The 18,365-nt window shown below is 47.0% G+C and overlaps 1 protein-coding gene across 4 annotated transcripts in view; it reads right to left on the reverse strand.

Moving 5' to 3' along the window:
• Nucleotides 1-18,365, reverse strand: part of P4HA2 (prolyl 4-hydroxylase subunit alpha 2) — a 285,306-nt gene that overhangs the window by 163,979 nt on the left and 102,962 nt on the right. For all 4 annotated transcript variants that reach the window (XM_078653103.1, XM_078653102.1, XM_078653104.1 and 1 more), the window contains one exon: nucleotides 5,318-5,469. In XM_078653103.1, coding sequence (XP_078509229.1) covers nucleotides 5,318-5,469 — 152 coding nt within the window. The remainder of the gene's footprint in view (nucleotides 1-5,317; nucleotides 5,470-18,365) is intronic.

Here is an 18,365-nt window from a genome sequence, read left to right on the forward strand (position 1 = left end):
GCTTTTTTCAGAATTGGGGGTAGAGAGGAATGGACCTAAGGTCTAAAGGCAAGGAATTCCATAGAATTGGTGCGAGGGTGGAAAACTTTGAGCCTCCCCATTTCTTCCTTCGAAAGCGGGGAACTGTCAGAAGGGCTTGCGAGGCTGAGCGTAGTGCCCTAGTGGGAACGTAGGGAACTATCTCTGAAGTAATGAAGGCCGGAGCCGTGCCCAGTCGTGCTTGACAGATGATAGAAGCAAGCTTAAACTGGACACGTTCACGAACAGGAAGCCAGTGAAGGGATTTGAGAAGGGGTGTTATATGATGAAATTTTGGGAGGTTGAGTACCAGCCGTGCCGCCTGGTTCTGTATCAACTGCAGACGCCTTAAGCTATATGCAGGTAAACCTGCATATAGGGCGTTGCCATAATCCAGGCGGGAGATGACCATTGCCACGATGATTGTTTTCAGGGCATCAACAGAAAAAAAGCGGGATACCTTGCGTATGGTGCGAAGTGACAGAAAGGAAGAGGACACCACAGCGCTAACCTGGGAGTGAAGGGGGAGCTCAGAGTTAAGTTTGATACCTAATGTTTTGACTGAGGTAGAGGGGACGGGGGGGGGCCGAGGGAAGGGGGCCAAAAAAGTGAGGACCAGGGACTGGATGAACCACCCGTCAACACCAGCTCGGTCTTGTCCGGATTAAGTTTCAAATGATTGTGGTTCATCCAGTCCCGGATAAAAATCATAATAGACTGAAAATTTAGGATGGAAGCAGGGGAAGGGGAAAGATTGAACACAAGTTGGAGGTCATCCGCATAGTTGTATACGTCGACCTCCATTTTCTGTAGTGCAAAAATCAAAGGGGAGATATAAAGATTAAACAGAAGGGGTGAAAGGGAGGAACCTTGGGGGACCCCGCACTGAACTTTCTGGAAGTCCGCAGAGAAATCACCCAGGCGGACGGCCTGGGTGCGGTCCCTCAGGAAGGAGGATAACCATACCAGGGCGGTCCCTCCGATCCCCGCCGCCCTGACACGGGAAAGCAAGATGGTGTGGTCAACCGTGTCAAAGGCGGCTGAGAGGTCGAGGAGGATCAAAGCCTGGGTCTGGTTGGTATCCATACCCTCCCTGAGGTTGTCGAGGACCGAAAGTATAACGGACTCAGTAGAGTGTGCGGGCTGAAACCAGCCTGGCGGGGGGCTAAGATTCAATGCTCCTCCACAAAAGTGCTCAAAGAACTGGTGACATGACGTTCGAGCACTTTGGCTAGAAATGGTAGGAGAGAGATGGGGCGATAGTTGGAAGGGACCGAAGGGTCTGCGCCAGGTTTCTTCAAGATGGGGACAATGACTGCTGTCTTCAAGGAGCTGGGTACAACCCCCTGAATAAGAGAGCTATTGAGGAAGTGGAGAGCTGGGTCTGGACACGAGGTGAAAATATGACGGAGGATGTGCGCAGGGCAGGTGTCTAGTGGGGAGCCAGATTTGACGAGAGGAATTATCGAGAGCAGGGATTCCTTGGTCAGAAGAGGAAGGGCATTGAATTGTCCCTTAGGAGAAGGGCACTGAGGGTCAACAAAAGAAGAGGAAGGAGGGGGAATATTGGCTTTGATAATGGCAATCTTCTCTATGAAAAAAATATTTAAGGAGTGGCAGAGGTCTTGGGAGGGAGTGGGCTTTAGAGATGTCCTGTCGGAGAAAGCCAGATTGTGAACAATCGAGAAGATTTCCCTTGATTGGTTCTCCGCTGCAAGGATCTTAGAAGAGAAATAGGCCGTTTTGGCAGCCAAGATAGCCTTCTTGTATTGGGCCAGAGTATTGGTAAACTCAGATCTAAGAGAGGGGCAGTAATTCCTCCTCCAGGCACGCTCGGCTTGGCGTACCGCTAATTTGGAGGCCTTAAGATCTTCATTAAACCACAAGTTGGCATCCTTCTCCCGTTTTGAAGTTACCCTCTTCAACGGGGCAACGGAGTCACAGTTTGAGGATAGCCAGTTTTCAATGGCAGTGGCCTGGGAGTGGGTGGATAGATCATGTAGAGTGGGGTAGGAAGAGATTAGAGAAGTGGATAGTTTTTCGAGATCCACTCGGTTCCATGATCGGACCCACACATTCTTGGGGAGCGGGGGCCCGGTAGTGGGGTTGATGGGAAGGGAAAAAGAGATTAGATGATGGTCAGACCAAGTGCAGGGTGAAATAGATAGGGATTTTACCGGACAATTTAAAGACCAGATCTGATCTAAAATGTGCCCTTTGACATGAGTGGGGGAATGAACATGGGATGCAAAATTGAGGGATTGGAGAGTATCTGAGAACTCTCTAGAAGACGAACACTCTGCAGGGTCTGTAGGCCAAAATGTTTTGCCTATTTGGTAATTCGGAACTGGTCGTAAGGCAAACATGCATCGTGGGTCAATTTTTCTATGAATTCTACTTTTAGTTGTGCGTTGTTAAGAACACACACAACATTGGGAAAGCCAATAGGTTTGATCTACTGTGCAAAAGTATGCAGACAGCATTCTGCTAGACTAAGTGCAAGTCCTGATTAAAAATTCAAAAATGCCTGATACAGTGAAAAAACTAAACAAAACTTGATTTGATTCTTTTTCTCAATAAAAGGCTTATATGACGTAAATATTTTAATTTGTGATTGTTAGTGTATTCCTTAAATGTACTCGAATGTGAAATAATAATCGCACCATCTGCCAATAACATGAGGTGAGAGAGGGTAGCCATGAGCCCATTCCGACCATTTTAAAGAATTTGTAACCGGTCATGAATGCAGATGCCCTATCAAGCCCGACCTAAAAGTAGAAATAAACTTTCCACAAAGCGGAATTATTAACCCCATCGTAGTGTTTCACATTGGGAATTGCGGAGAATCTTATTTTGACAATAAGCATAAGGCCTTAGTGGGCAAATACCAACACATACTCTTCTACTGAAAACATCCTGGTAGCACCTGCTTCCTGAAAAGCAGAGCAATCAATATTGGTCAGCGAGGGGCAGTGACACAAGATGTTGAACATTCAGAACAATGCTAGCATAGCCACGCGAGCCGTAACACAAGCGCAACCACGCTTGCTTGAACAGCGCATTTGCCTTAACTAAACATATGCGTGGTTAAGGCAGATAGCGGTCTAGAGTTCAAGATGGCCGGGGATAAGAAGAGGAAGCGTTGGAATAGGAAGCTCCGGACATGGACAGGTAAGTGGGGCTGGGGGTAGTTTTTAGGGTGGGGGTCACTTTTAGGGCTCAGGGCGGGGGGGAGTCGGGTACTTTTGGGAAAGGGGCAGGGCTTTAGGGCTCAGGGCAGGGGTAGAGGGTAGTTTTAAGGGCCGGGTTTAGGAGGTAGTTTTAAGGGCTGGGTTTGGGGGCTAGTTTTTAGGAGTGGGGCAGTTTTAGGGCTCAGGGCGGGGGAGGTCAGGCAGTTTTTTTAATTGGGGGTAGGGTTTTAGGCCTCAGGGCAGTGGACAGCACAGGGATACATTTTAGGGCTCAGGGCGGAGATCGGAGTAGTTTATGCAAATGGCAAGGTTTTATGCCTCAGGGCAAGGGAAGGGTAGTATTTATGGCAGGGCTGGTTTTAGGCCGGGGGGGTGGGTAGTTCGAGGTAGTGGCGATCTTAACCATGCACACCCCTTTACCATTCATACCTTTACAACGAAATGGTGTGGTAAAGGCATGCGTGGTAAAGGAATGTGTGGTTAAGACGCATTTGTGGTTTGGGCTGCGTGGTAAAGGCATGCGTGGTTTAGCCATGCGTGACTCTGTCATACAACCCACAAGACTCTCAGGATTACCACCGACTATGCTGGTGAGTCCTGTTTCATGTAAATCTATCTTCCCAAATAAAATGAGTACGTTTACACAGAACTGTAGGTGTCTAGCTCTCAATAACAAGGCTCTTCAGCATACAGGGGTTCCAAGTAACATCACAGACAGTGAGAGTGGTGGCTGTGTTGTGGGTGAAATAGAAAGCTTTCCATTACTGAGTCATACTCCATCACCAAACATGGTATCCTGCTCCATTTGATATTGGTCTTCTGTTCCCTGTCCCACCCGACGGCGACAGCCATGGGTTTCACTATCAGTGAAAGCGGGACGGACATGCCACATGCTGGCATCAGCTCTAAGCACTGACAGCAATCCCCCATCTGCCAAGGGTGGGCGCAGACATGCAGCAAAGCAGGGGAATGGTTGTTGGCTGCGCCAGACTGTTATCTGCATTACTCTACCACCACCGACACTGCATAGACTCAAGGGGGACGGGGAGTGTGCGGGGATGGCAATCAGTCACTGGTCATTAGATCACTTCTGGGTCCCAAAAGTCCCTGCAGGGTACTGGAGGAACAGTGCCCACCCATTCACTTTGTGAGAGCTGCGTTTTTAATGATCTCACATAAGAACAGAGACAAATGAAACTAAGTGTGAACTGATCTTACTTCGGAGCAGTGAAAACCCTAGTTTTAAATTTGGTGCGACTGATAGAGGGCACTAGGGAAGAAACAGATTGACAAGTGAGATGTGCTTCTTGATCCTGGTCACCAGACTGCATGCGGTGAGCTCCAACTAAGCCAGCTACTGGGAAACGATTCCATCATAACCAATAACATAACACCCGGCGGGTGTAGGAGACTCCTGTGCAATTAAGGATTTACTTGACAAGCCTCAATGATGCATGTAGAAAGATAGGAATGTATCTGTTATTTGATGTGTCATACTTTTCTTGAACACAGACCAGGTGACTTCAAGTATCCGAGCACTACACAACACCTTGAGGACTTATAGGATGTGGAGTTACATTAGGTAACATGCTTTGCAAATAGCAATGCTCAAGCGTTATTGGGGTAACAAAGTACATAAAAGGTCCTCCAAAAACGAATTGCTTTGAGCTCTCTCCTTTGTATTTTAAGCCAGGGCCCCGGGGCCACTTGACCTCATGGCATTTATAATTTGGGAGATGCCATTCTAAAGCTTTTGTTGCTTTTTGAATTTTGCACCATTTTGCGTGTAGAAATCAAGCTCTGGATAACTTGACATGTACACCAATTACATGTAATTAGCTAAAGCAGTGTATGACCACAGAGCAGAAACTCAAATTATACACAACTTTAGATGCCCTGAAGAGAGGCAACACCATGTAACTAACAAACTGGGGAAAAACGCACATTAACAATATTCAAATTTCAGAATGACAGGGATCGTGGTGGACTGTGACATTTATTTATTCTGCTTGTAAATTGTCTCCAAGTAATTGTTCAAGCACAAACATGAGATGTCAGGTAGAGCGGCAAGATAATTAACTTTTAACTAACCTGTGACATTGCCTTACCCTTTGAAGAGTCCTGAAGGATCAGCGTTTCAAGGTCCACCCAATCAGTGTTTAAACGCTTTACCAGCTTGTAGGCGTTCACCGGGTGAGCTAGATAACCTTCCGGGTCCAATGTTGACTTTGTGGTGAGCTCTTCAACTTGCGCAGCCCATCTACAGAAAACAATTACAATTGTCTGTTTGAATGGTTCATGTATTTCATTAGTTAGGCTTTTTAATCCTCTCACGGCTTCAAACTGAATCAGACTGATCATAGCCTTCGCCCTGGCATGCTCATCATTCACTCTGGTCCCCCCAAGAAACTCACTGTCAGGCTCCACCGGATTCAGGACCAAGCACCCAGATTGTGCCTTACCGCTGACAGCAGCGCAACATTGAACCTACTCAGATGGCTTTGCCTCTGTCAGCCCATTGACTCAGCCTTTTATCATGTGAAACACGGGGCAGATCTCTGGGAGCACAAGGACTAACAAACTCAAACAATTTTGTTCTGATCCTAGGAGTCACACTTAACTAAATTAAGTTCAGGAAACTCCTCAAAACTGAACTTTTTGGGCTTGCCTTCATCGGAGACTGCTCAGGAACAGACAGTGTATTTGTGAAAATTGATCTCGACTCCTCATCCCTCCTGATTGGATATTAGCATTTCCTGCCACCATTTGAGTTGTGCCTCCTACCAAGTAAGACCCTGGAGTTACTGAAATCCAATGCAAATCACTACATACAAATTCACAATAAATATATGAATGCCTTCACATATGCATATTCACACATTTAGCCTGAAATGGCGGATTATTCCAATATCTAGCCTGAACACAGTCTAATAGCTCCATGTAACTTCCAACCCACCCCTTGTACAAAATCATATTGTATTACTTAATTCCGCCAGCTTAAGACTTTAATAAATATGGCATGAAAACAAGTTTAGCTTTGCTTTCAGTTTCTGGCAAACATGTCGCACAAAGTACGAAGAATGCTGGTTTTCTACAAAAAAGTGTGAAACTTTGAATTATTCATAAAAACATAGCATTCCTCACTGCACAATAGACCCTGCCTTTTTACCCTATACAGTGGTGATCCTTTTAAAGGCAATAATTCCATTCCACTCTCCCCTATTTAATTATTTCACATGCACACTAGAGCACATAGGTCATGCGACCGTGACTGTACATAATGAACTAAAGCGAGGTTCGCAACACCACCGCCCGTGACCAACGAGGCCCTAACCAAGCGGGTCCCACCACTGGTGCCAATTTTCAGTTTTCACAGGAAGGGTCAGACTTCAGTTACGTTAAAGAATGACATGCAGGAATGGGCGTCACAGTAACCGACAGGCTCGGAATAGGATAGGTGATTGAAGTTACAGAAATGGCATAATCATAGTTTAGGAAAGTTTCGATGCACAGTTTGTTATTGGGGAAAGAGGCAGATAAGTAGGGGTCTTGCTAACGGCATGCATGCTAAAAATCAGAAAAAGGGCAATCCTCCAGTTGAGGCAGGCTCAGAAAGAGTCTCATCTCTCCTGTGAGATCCTGCTCCTTTTTCACCCTGACCGGATCCCATTCACTCATTTAAAGGGGGTTCCTGGTATACTAACCTAAAGGGCTGGACTTGCTCACATTTCTTCCCAGCAGCTCATAATCCCCTCTCTTGACAACAGCTGCAATCCACTCTACTTCACTTTTAATCCTCTGCTCCCAGCACTTGCCAACTACTCTTGCACTGAAGTGGCGGCATTCCCAAATCGGAAGAAAATGATACACATTTTATAGTATGTCTTCAAACCCTGAATCAGAATTTGGAATGTGATACAATACACCAAAAAACAAAAAAGTGCTCTCTAAGTTTAAGAATCTCAAAGATGTGGGTGGGGCGAATGGCTCATGCCTTAAAGACAGCAGTAGATCTGAAGAGTGAGATGTATTATGAACACAGTGTAGGGTCAGGTGCACCCAAGAATAGGTGCACAGTAGGGGTCATGCTCTGTAAGCACTGGTTACGTTTTCGAAAACGCTAAAGTGATATTTGGGACCATCATCAAATGTCTTTATTCGGTTTCATAATCAAGAAAACCATAAAAGCACAATATGAAAACCAGGATAAAATAGCATGGTACAATAAATACAATCTCAAAAAACAGCCTTTACGGGAGTCAAGATCAGGTGATAAATACAAAATGCATCAGAAATTCCAAACAACGATGATGTTAGGATAAAACTACGAAAGACAGGACATTTAAGTCAGTAGCTAACGATTAAAATGAAAATTAGGGAGCAACCCAACTAATCACAGCTCGCCCTCAATTTAATAGAAGATTAAAAAAACTTAAACATGAAATACTATATTGCCCGATAACATCTAGAGAAATATGTCAAGTCAAGTCAAGTCAAAATATCTTTATTCGACTCATTTACAAGTCATACAAAGTATTTAAAAACATTTCATACACAAGTTTAAAAAGTTTCGTATATATTGACATTTCACACTAAAAGCCCTCTTCGCTGCAATGAATCTAGGCATACAAAAAAATAAAAGAAAATGGAACTAATTAGAATACTTTTTTATCCTTGCAGCCGCTACCAAGAAATTAGCTATGCAGAAAGTGACGTGTATGTTGGGCAAGGATTGTAAAAAGAGCAGAGCCGGCCTCACTTGTGTGAAACCACTCGCCTTCAAGAGTGGTACCAGATATTTTTTCCTTGGCTCTGCGTAAAACCGACAAAACATAACAAAATGCATGGTATCTTGAACTGAAAGATCATCACAGCTACATGGTATTGCTAGTTCCGGTTTTTCCCATTTATTAAAAGTGCCTAAATAAAAATGTAACAAATTAAACCTCAGTTTGGTTAAAAGGAACCTATGAAATGGGATTGTAACGCAACCAAGGTAAGGTGCCAAGGAGAGAGAATTAATGAGTAAATAATGGCACCTCACTGACGATTTCATTAGTTCCTTCTCTTCACGAGACACTCTTGCCCTTGACATAAAATTATTTTTTACCAAATCAACGTCTTGTGCCTTAATGTCTTGAGGGGAGGTGAAGAGCTCTGGTCGTCCCAATTCTGTAAATGCCTTCTGCAGATAGGCCAGCCACGGGATCTTTTTAAAATGGTCCAGGGATAAGACATCGGATATGATCCTGTGGTTAAGTGGCAGATCTTCATTGAGCCATGTCTTTAACCAAAAGATCAGGGGGGCCATATTCAGCCCATCGGTAAGGTAGTCTAGGCCCACCTCCCTATGTATGGAATAGGTAGGTGTGGACTGTGACAAGGAGAGGAGTGACCTTATAAATCTGTTCTCAGCTCTCTGGATAGGTTCCAAGTTTACATAGCCCCATAGAGGTGAACCATATGACGCGAGAGATACAGATTTACTCCTGTATATTTTTAATAGTGCTTCCATAGGCCTAGCACCTAACCTACCCGCAAAGCCCATAAGGGCAGACGACGATCTCGAAACCGCCAACTTCTTTGCCCTCACCTGAGGGCCCCAAGTTCCTCTTTGATCGAATAGGACCCCAAGGTAGGGAAAAGTGGAAACCCTAGATACCGTGTCCCCTCTGCAGCTAAAGGATTTTATTCTCTTTTTGCGGCTTTCTTTGCCCACTACCATTGTGTGTGACTTGCTGGTGTCAATTTTCAGATCGAGCTGATCCATGAATTGGCCAAAGGCGTTTAAGAGGCGTTGAAGACCAGTACCCGTGCGAGCAATTAGCACGGCATCATCCGCGTACAGGAGCGCTGGGATTTTAACTGCACCTGCACGCGGGATGTCGAGTTCCTTCTCTTCCAGATAAGTACCCAAGCCGTTGATGTAGATAGTGAAAAGCAATGGGGCCAATATGCAGCCCTGTCTTACTCCTTTCAAGGATTTAAAACGAGACGTACACCTGCCCTCATTTGTGACCCGTACGGCCGCAAAAAGTTCCTGATGTAGGGAGGCCACAAACCTCACCAGGGCCTCCTCAATCCCCATCTCCAGCAAAATTGTCCATAGCTTGGACCTGTTGACCAGGTCGAAGGCCGAGGAGAGGTCCATGAATGCTAAGTACAGGGACCCCCCCTTGGCCACCGTGTACTTTGAAATGAGCAGATGTAAGTTGGAGCATTGTTCAATGGTGCCCTTCCTTTCTCTAAACCCATACTGGATTTCAGACAACCCTCCGCAGCTCTCAACACTATCCCTCAACCTGGCCAGGAGCACTCTACCTAAAATTTTTACAGAGGAGTCCAAAAGGGATATGGGCCTGTAGCACCCGCGGTCATCCCGCTGACCCTTTTTAAAAATAGGCACGATGGTAGAGATGTCCCAGGAAGATGGTGCATGGTTACTGTTTACAGCAGTGAATACGTTGACCAGTACCTTTGCCCACAATTTTGGTGAATGTATGAAGAAATCAGCTGGCACCCCGTCAGGGCCTGGGGCCTTATGCTTGGTTGTGGCTATGATAGCTTTCTCCACTTCAGGGCTATTGAACTGTAGTGGGGTAGCTTCTAGGAAGGCTGGCAACGTGTCTTTGCTTGCCCCATCATTTTCCCCATACACGTTTTTAAAGTGGGTAAGCCACTTATCGTCAGGGATAACACAGTCCATGGCCTCGTTGTTTTGGTCGGAAAAAAAAGGATGTTTAATTATTTCCCAAAATTTATGGCTGTCCTTTCGGACTGCCACGGAGAGGAGGTTTTCCCAGGCTTCTCTTTTAATTGATTCTTTTCTGATTCTGATTGCTAGCTTATAATTTTTCCTTAAGCTAGCAATCTCATCCTTTACCCTGTTTTTTTTTTTCAGGGCGGCCATCAAAGATCTGTGTGCCTTTGAACATGCGGTGTCAAACCAGCGCGTCATTTTCGGTGCCCCCTTTTTAGGTTTAGTCAGGAGGTCCTGCGCTACCTGACTACAGATTGACTCAAAAGCCCCTATAACTTCATTCCCCGGGGCACTGGGGTTCTGACAAACCTCCACCTGATCCATAATTTTAGGGAATACTGCTGCATAAAAGTTGTCTGGGGCCACCTTAGCCCACTTGACTCTCCTGCCCTGATCAGAGGTACGCAAAGTATGCTGAGACCTCCCTTTCCCCGGAGTTGGTCCCATATGGTCTCCCCATGCGACTTCTAGCAAAACAGGATTGTGGTCACTGAAGTGGGATGGCATAGTGCGATAAGCGATTGCTCTGTTTAAGATGCCCTGTGTGATAAAGATGTAGTCTATTATAGTTCCAGGATTAGTGCCAGTAAAAGTAACTGTTCTTGGCCCACCCTCTGGTTCATACAATTTGAAATCTACCAATAGATCTTCTAGCTCTTCACCATCTGTTGTGTGTTCAAAGTGTGGGAGCTCGGGGCCTTCACCCCAATCCTGGTTAGTTAGACTACAGGCTAGCATGCAGGGGTGAATATTAAAATCGCCTAATAATATATATTCTGTGTCGCACTGTAGGTTCTGACTGCCTGACCTTAACCCCTTCCACGCTCATGACGAGCTGGGCTCGTCATGAAGTAGCCTCCTCGCACGCTCATGACGAGCCCAGCTCGTCATGTTGTGTGGGATTTCCGATTTCTCAGCACAGCAGGGGAATATGCTGAGCATCCATGTGGTTAATATAGCATCTAGAATAGCAATATTACTGCCCCTATCCTCCCTATTCTGTGAGTTATAAAAGTTAATATATAAGGACCTTGTGGCGGAGTTAATGACTCTCTCTATGATAAGGATATTTTGAGATCCGCTACTGATCACTTGTAAGGTACCCTTCAAGGCCAAAGAGAACAGCATCAGCAGGCCACCCTTAGGTCTGCCAGTACCGCTAGGAGTCGCCGCCATGGCAAAACTACTAAACCCATCCAACCAGCAACCTGCAGTTGTGTCCCAAGTTTCCTGGAGGGCGATAATATTATGGCCCGTGACAAAGCTTAACCACTCCTTATCATCCCGTTTGGCGTTAAGTGCAGCTACGTTCCAGCTTAGTATTTTACAAGTATCCGTAGTATTCTTCACTGCAAGATCAGTCAAAGGGACTCCTTCTTCTGCTTGCACGTGCGGCATTTCCATAGCCGAAAGGATACTTTCTGGCTCTACTACAATAGACTCAACATAAACATTGTCATTTCCGTTTACATTTTCTAAAAAGGGGTCCTCAATGACCTCGGCCTGGACTTGGTCATAGGTGGTTTCCCTTTCCAAGCAGATCGGTGTATTACGGTCAGCCAAACTGTTTAGCTCAAGCCTATTTGTTCCTTTCAAAGTGCCACTACCCCTGTCACTAGGATTAATTGTTGGACATGAGGGTCTTGGGCCATTATATAACATATCTGTGCCCCCCCTGCGTCAATCGCAGTCATTTAGATTGGCCAGAACCCCATACCTATTCTCAATTCCAAACCCCCAGGCCTGTGGTGTGGCCCCTGGTCCCCGCCCAAACACTGCTGTGTCCCACCTGGGTAATGGGGTATTGGGACGCATTGGGAACTGCTCTTCTCCTAACCAGGCTCCGAACCTATTTCCACAATTCCCCCAATCTGTCCCCAGGCCACCCAAACCCCGCCTGTCTAGAGTGTTCCATAGTGGTCTAGGGTTTTTAAAAGATGTCATGTTCTGTTGGTGATTATAAAGCCCTGAGCCAAATCTGTCTAACGGACCAAGGCCATTTTCCTCGTATGTTGATCTTAAACCCCCCCCCTTCTGTTACAACTTGTCGCCCACCCCAATCTTGAGGTATTTGGGTGGTACGCGTGTTGTCGCTCGTTATAAAAAATTTTTAGTGTGAGGGGGATAATGGATCCACTTCTGCGTTGGGGCGGGAGTATATTTTGTAGGACATTCGGGAGTACTGTTGCGTTAGCAAAATTTATCACTATGCAGTCCCCCTTAAACTTTTTTTGCTTATTCCCAATCCAAGACATCCTCCTTGTTAATAAAATTTCCTCGGCCAACTGTTCTTTCCCATGCTGTGCCATCTGCATGTTGCTTGATAGCCAATGTAAGGCCTTGCTTGTCAGGGATGAGGTGGATTCCGTTTGGCCAGGGGATAAGGTAGGGGCATTTGCTAGGACCAGTACCACCGGTGAGGCCTCAACTATAAATTGTTGGGAGTCATCCTCTAAGGATGTCAGTGTTAATGTAGTTGGTATAGGGGGTGGTAATGTAGAAGCCTCCCTCACCACTTCTCGACCAGTACCCTCAACTAGTGCTTGTACTAGCTGAGAAGAGTCCGGTAGGCCTTCAACTACTACGCTGCCTCCCCCACTGATGTTATTTTCTTTCACTGGGTCTATTGGTTTGGAGACGATGGATACTACATTCTCGATTTCTTCTGCTAGTTTACCTTGCAGACCACCCCACTTTTTCACCTCTGCAGTTAGCCTATCGATTTTCCCAATCATTGGTTTAATAATAGTTTTTATTTTTTGATCTATCATATCTGATATCCTACGGAAAAGTTCGTCATCTATGACATGTCTGGCATTCACTTCCTCGGACTCTGATCTATTTCCCTTTGGTTTTGGAGGTGTGATGACCCTTTTCCTTCCCGCCCGTGTCTTCCCTCTTTTTGGTTGAATTCTTCTGCATGTTCTCACCACCCTATTGGTAACCACAGGGGATAGTAAATCATCTACTAAGGGGTCCATATCAAGCTCTGGGTCAGAATCTACGTTTGTCTCTAAGTCAACCAGTAAATCTGAGCTTTGATCAATGCATACAGTATCAGGGGGGTTAATCTCAAGAAGGTTTATACTGTGATCTTGCTCTGATTCCTCACACGTATGTACACTCGGGAGAGGGCTCCCTTGGTGGAGCACGGGGGATTGACTCAGACCTAACGATTGCCTTCTTTCGGTGTTTATTTTGTGTACGACTTGGACTAAATAATTATCAAGAGTATTACATGTTTCTGGTGCCGCCAGGGCATTTTTCTTAGGCATGTTAAGAAATAATGCAATAAAGCCACAATATTACACCAACAGATATCAGCTAGTCCAGGTAAAATACGGGGCACAAGACCGGGAACACCGTTTCTGTTTTTAAGGCGAATATTATACTCTAGCAATAGACGGTTTACATACGTGAATATATGGGCCGGGTAGATCCCGTGACGCACAACCAAGGGATCTTGCCCAGTCCAGTCTCCTCAGGCCTCGGAGGGCCACAGAGGGCCCGCCCTTTGCCCGGGCTTAGCCCCGGGCGCGCCCGCGCGCTCTCGCGCAGCGATGCTAGAGCAGTAATGAAGGCGGGGTGAGGCAAGGGGCGGGGCAGGCAGGGAGAGCGACCCAGGTGTTGCGGGTCTCGACCTCACGCAGGGGCTCCTGGATTATCGAGTCCCTGCGGGTCAGCTCGCAGCCCTGCAGCTCACACGCACAGGTGATGGACGCAGCGGGACCCGCGCAGCGGGTCCGGCAAGAAGTTAGGTAAAGTTCAGCGTTCTCCAAGTCCCACGACGATGCAGCACAAAGCACAAAACGGAAGGTCCCAGTGAAGGGCGGTGCAGCAGAGCCTTATCTGCTGAGGCAAGGGGCGGGGCAGGCAGGGAGAGCGACCCAGGTGTTGCGGGTCTCGACCTCACGCAGGGGCTCCTGGATTATCGAGTCCCTGCGGGTCAGCTCGCAGCCCTGCAGCTCACACGCACAGGTGATGGACGCAGCGGGACCCGCGCAGCGGGTCCGGCAAGAAGTTAGGTAAAGTTCAGCGTTCTCCAAGTCCCACGACGATGCAGCACAAAGCACAAAACGGAAGGTCCCAGTGAAGGGCGGTGCAGCAGAGCCTTATCTGCTGAGGCAAGGGGCGGGGCAGGCAGGGAGAGCGACCCAGGTGTTGCGGGTCTCGACCTCACGCAGGGGCTCCTGGATTATCGAGTCCCTGCGGGTCAGCTCGCAGCCCTGCAGCTCACACGCACAGGTGATGGACGCAGCGGGACCCGCGTAGCGGGTCCGGCAAGAAGTTAGGTAAAGTTCAGCGTTCTCCAAGTCCCACGACGATGCAGCACAAAGCACAAAACGGAAGGTCCCAGTGAAGGGCGGTGCAGCAGAGCCTTATCTGCTGAGGCAAGGGGCGGGGCAGGCAGGGAGAGCGACCCAGGTGTTGCGGGTCTCGACCTCACGCAGGGGCTCCTGGATTATCGAGTCCCTGCGGGTCAGCTCGCAGCCCTGCAGCTCACACGCACAGGTGATGGACGCAGCGGGACCCGCGCAGCGGGTCCGGCAAGCAGTTAGGTAAAGTTCAGCGTTCTCCAAGTCCCACGACGATGCAGCACAAAGCACAAAACGGAAGGTCCCAGTGAAGGGCGGTGCAGCAGAGCCTTATCTGCTGAGGCAAGGGGCGGGGCAGGCAGGGAGAGCGACCCAGGTGTTGCGGGTCTCGACCTCACGCAGGGGCTCCTGGATTATCGAGTCCCTGCGGGTCAGCTCGCAGCCCTGCAGCTCACACGCACAGGTGATGGACGCAGCGGGACCCACGCAGCGGGTCCGGCAAGAAGTTAGGTAAAGTTCAGCGTTCTCCAAGTCCCACGACGATGCAGCACAAAGCACAAAACGGAAGGTCCCAGTGAAGGGCGATGCAGCAGAGCCTTATCTGCTGAGGCAAGGGGCGGGGCAGGCAGGGAGAGCGACCCAGGTGTTGCGGGTCTCGACCTCACGCAGGGGCTCCTGGATTATCGAGTCCCTGCGGGTCAGCTCGCAGCCCTGCAGCTCACACGCACAGGTGATGGACGCAGCGGGACCCGCGCAGCGGGTCCGGCAAGAAGTTAGGTAAAGTTCAGCGTTCTCCAAGTCCCACGACGATGCAGCACAAAGCACAAAACGGAATGTCCCAGTGAAGGGTGGTGCAGCAGAGCCTTATCTGCTGAGGCAAGGGGCGGGGCAGGCAGGGAGAGCGACCCAGGTGTTGCGGGTCTCGACCTCACGCAGGGGCTCCTGGATTATCGAGTCCCTGCGGGTCAGCTCGCAGCCCTGCAGCTCACACGCACAGGTGATGGACGCAGCGGGACCCGCGCAGCGGGTCCGGCAAGAAGTTAGGTAAAGTTCAGCGTTCTCCAAGTCCCACGACGATGCAGCACAAAGCACAAAACGGAAATATGAATGCAGGCAGAACTTGTTTAAAGTTGGCATGTTTCAAAATGGGCATTAGGTATGATTTTCTTGGGGTATCATAATATGGACAGAACATTGTAAAATGAAGCTTTTCCTGCGTAGATGTACCATTGCAGCCGCAGGATACGAGCTTGCCCTCGGTTTGCATCCCGAGGATGAGATAAGAGTAAATAAAACAGGTCGAACCGAAACCTGGTCAGGAGGAATCTATCATAAGAGTTCACTAAGCCAAGTATATATGGCTCCGCTTTCATTGTGGACCTTAAAATAACAAAGTGACAAACGCTTAGCTTCATGAGCTCCTTCTCATCTCTTAATGAAGTCTGGCGCATGCTAAACGTCAACTTCTGGGTGGAAATGTCTGTTTTAAAGGTACCCTGAGGAGCAGAGAAAAGATTGCTTCTTCCTAGATTAGTTAGAGTTATTTTAATGTATTTTAACCACGATATCCTTAGGGCTTGATCCAAGGATAAACAATCTTTAAGAATAGCCTTGTTTAACGATTCCCCCTCCTTGACCCCTATTTCTAACCATAGTGCCAGTGGGCTAAATGCTACCTTGTCTGTGATATAGGGCATGCCCAGCTCTTCATGGGCAATGAAAAGAGGGGATACCCTGAGGGACTGACAACAAACCTCTCATAAACTTATTTTCCGAGATTTGGACATCCTTAGCATCTACATATCCCCAGATTTCACTATCATACAAAACGTTTGACAGAGACTTTGCCCGATACAAATCCAGGAGGGACCCCACCGGTCTTTTACCCAATCCTGCTGCAAAGTTATTGGGACCAACCAGAAGGTGACGTAAGGATTCTACAAACTAGGAATGAAAAGAAGTTAGACATAAAAATACTATTCACTTCTACTGGAAAATCAAAAGGTTCAGGACTGAATTCACACTTATAATTAAAGAACAGAAGTCTAAAATGTTGGCTGTGGACATAAAATAAATCTTAAAAACAGTATTTTTCTGACTGGAATTCTTCTGAAAAACGTTGTTCAGTTACTAAGGACTTTGGTTAGCTGCATCCATCTACAGGGCAACATAATTGAGAATTTCTATAAATATCTTAAATTCAATCACACCTGGCTTGCAGTCTTTTAACCAAATGTTTGGTGACTGTGCTTTCTAAGACGCCCTGTTCAGTGCCTTCCCAGTTCAATTTATGGGACCAGCCTTTGGGGTCAGTCTGGAATGAACTGTGAGGCTATTGTTGAAACATTGTTATTTAAATCTTTAATGTATCCTCCATTCACCAGCACGTTGCTACTCCAGGAGGAGCTGGGTATTGTCTGCACTGTGCTCAGCTGAGACCCCTACTTTTTGGATACAGTTGTGGAATAATCCAGACTATGCAGTACTCAGACTCCGTCAGAGATGTTTCCAGGGAGCAGATAGGATCCGTCCCTTGGTTTAAATACCTTAGAATCCTGTGTTATAATCTAGACCTTGCCGACATTTCCACCCTCCACACCCTACTCCACCACACGCCAGGACTTATTAGAGGGCAGGGATAGATATGCAGTTAAATCTTGATTCTGCATATGGATTGAGACCTCGAATTAATGTCCTTACCATCGATCCCGAAAGGCAATACCTATCTTGCCAATAAAAAAGTCAGGGACTGCGAGCCAGATCTGGAGAAGATATACCTTTCACTCACTCAGTCACTTTAGACTAGGCAACGATGAGAACATGGAGCAATGCTGCAACCGGATAACGGAGTAATGCTGCTTGATAAGGGAACAATGCTACAACTTGATAACGGGGCAATGCTACTACCTGATAACGGAGAAAGGCTACAACCTGGGAACGGAGCAAGGCTACAACCTGATAACAGAGCAAGGCTACAACCTGATAAAGGAGCAATGCTACTACCTGATAACGGAGCAATGCTACTTGATAATGGAGCAATGCTACGACCTGATAACGGAGTAATGCTACAACCTGATAACGGAGCAATGCTACAACCAGATAACGGAGCAATGCTACAATCTGATAATGGAGCAATGCTACTTGATAACGGAGCAATGCTACAACCTGATAACAGAGCAATGCTACAACCTGATAACAGAGCAATGCTATAACCTGATAACGGAGCAAGGCTACAACCTGACAACGGAGCAATGCTACAACCTGACAACGGAGCAATGCTACAACCTGATAACGGAGCAATGCTACAACCTGATAACAGAGTAATGCTACAATTTGATCTGGAGCAATGCTACAACCTGATAATGGAGCACTGCTACAACCTGAAAATGGAGCAATGTTACAATCTGATAATGGAGCAACGCTACAACCTGAAAATGGAGCAATGGTACAACCTGATAATGGAGCAATGCTATAACCTGATAATGGAGCAATGCTACAACCTGATAACGGAGAAATGCTATAACCTGATAATGGAGCAATGCTACAACCTGATAATGGAGCAATGCTACAACCTGATAACGGAGCAATGCTACAAACTGACAACGGAGCAATACCACAAACTGATAATAGAGAAATGATACCACTTGATCTGGAGCAATGCTACAACCTGATAATAGAGCACTGCTACAACCTGATAATGGAGCAATGCTACAACCTGATAATGGAGCAATGGTACAACCTGAAAATGGAGCAATGCTACAACCTGAAAATGGAGCAATGCTACAACCTGAAAATGGAGCAATGCTACAACCTGATAATGGAGCAAGGCTACAACCTGATAATGGACCAATGCTACAACCTGATATGGAGCAATGCTACAACCTGATAACGGAGCAATGCTATAACCTGATAACGGAGCAATGCTACAACCTGATAACGGAGCAATGCTACAACCTGATAACGGAACAATGCTGCAACCTGAGAACGGAGCAATGCTACAACCTGAGAACGGAGCAATGCTACAACCTGAGAACGGAGCAATGCTACAACCGGAGAACGGAGCAATGCTACAACATGAGA

Source organism: Lissotriton helveticus, chromosome 7 (genome assembly GCF_964261635.1).
Source record: "Lissotriton helveticus chromosome 7, aLisHel1.1, whole genome shotgun sequence".
NCBI lineage: Eukaryota > Metazoa > Chordata > Amphibia > Caudata > Salamandridae > Lissotriton > Lissotriton helveticus.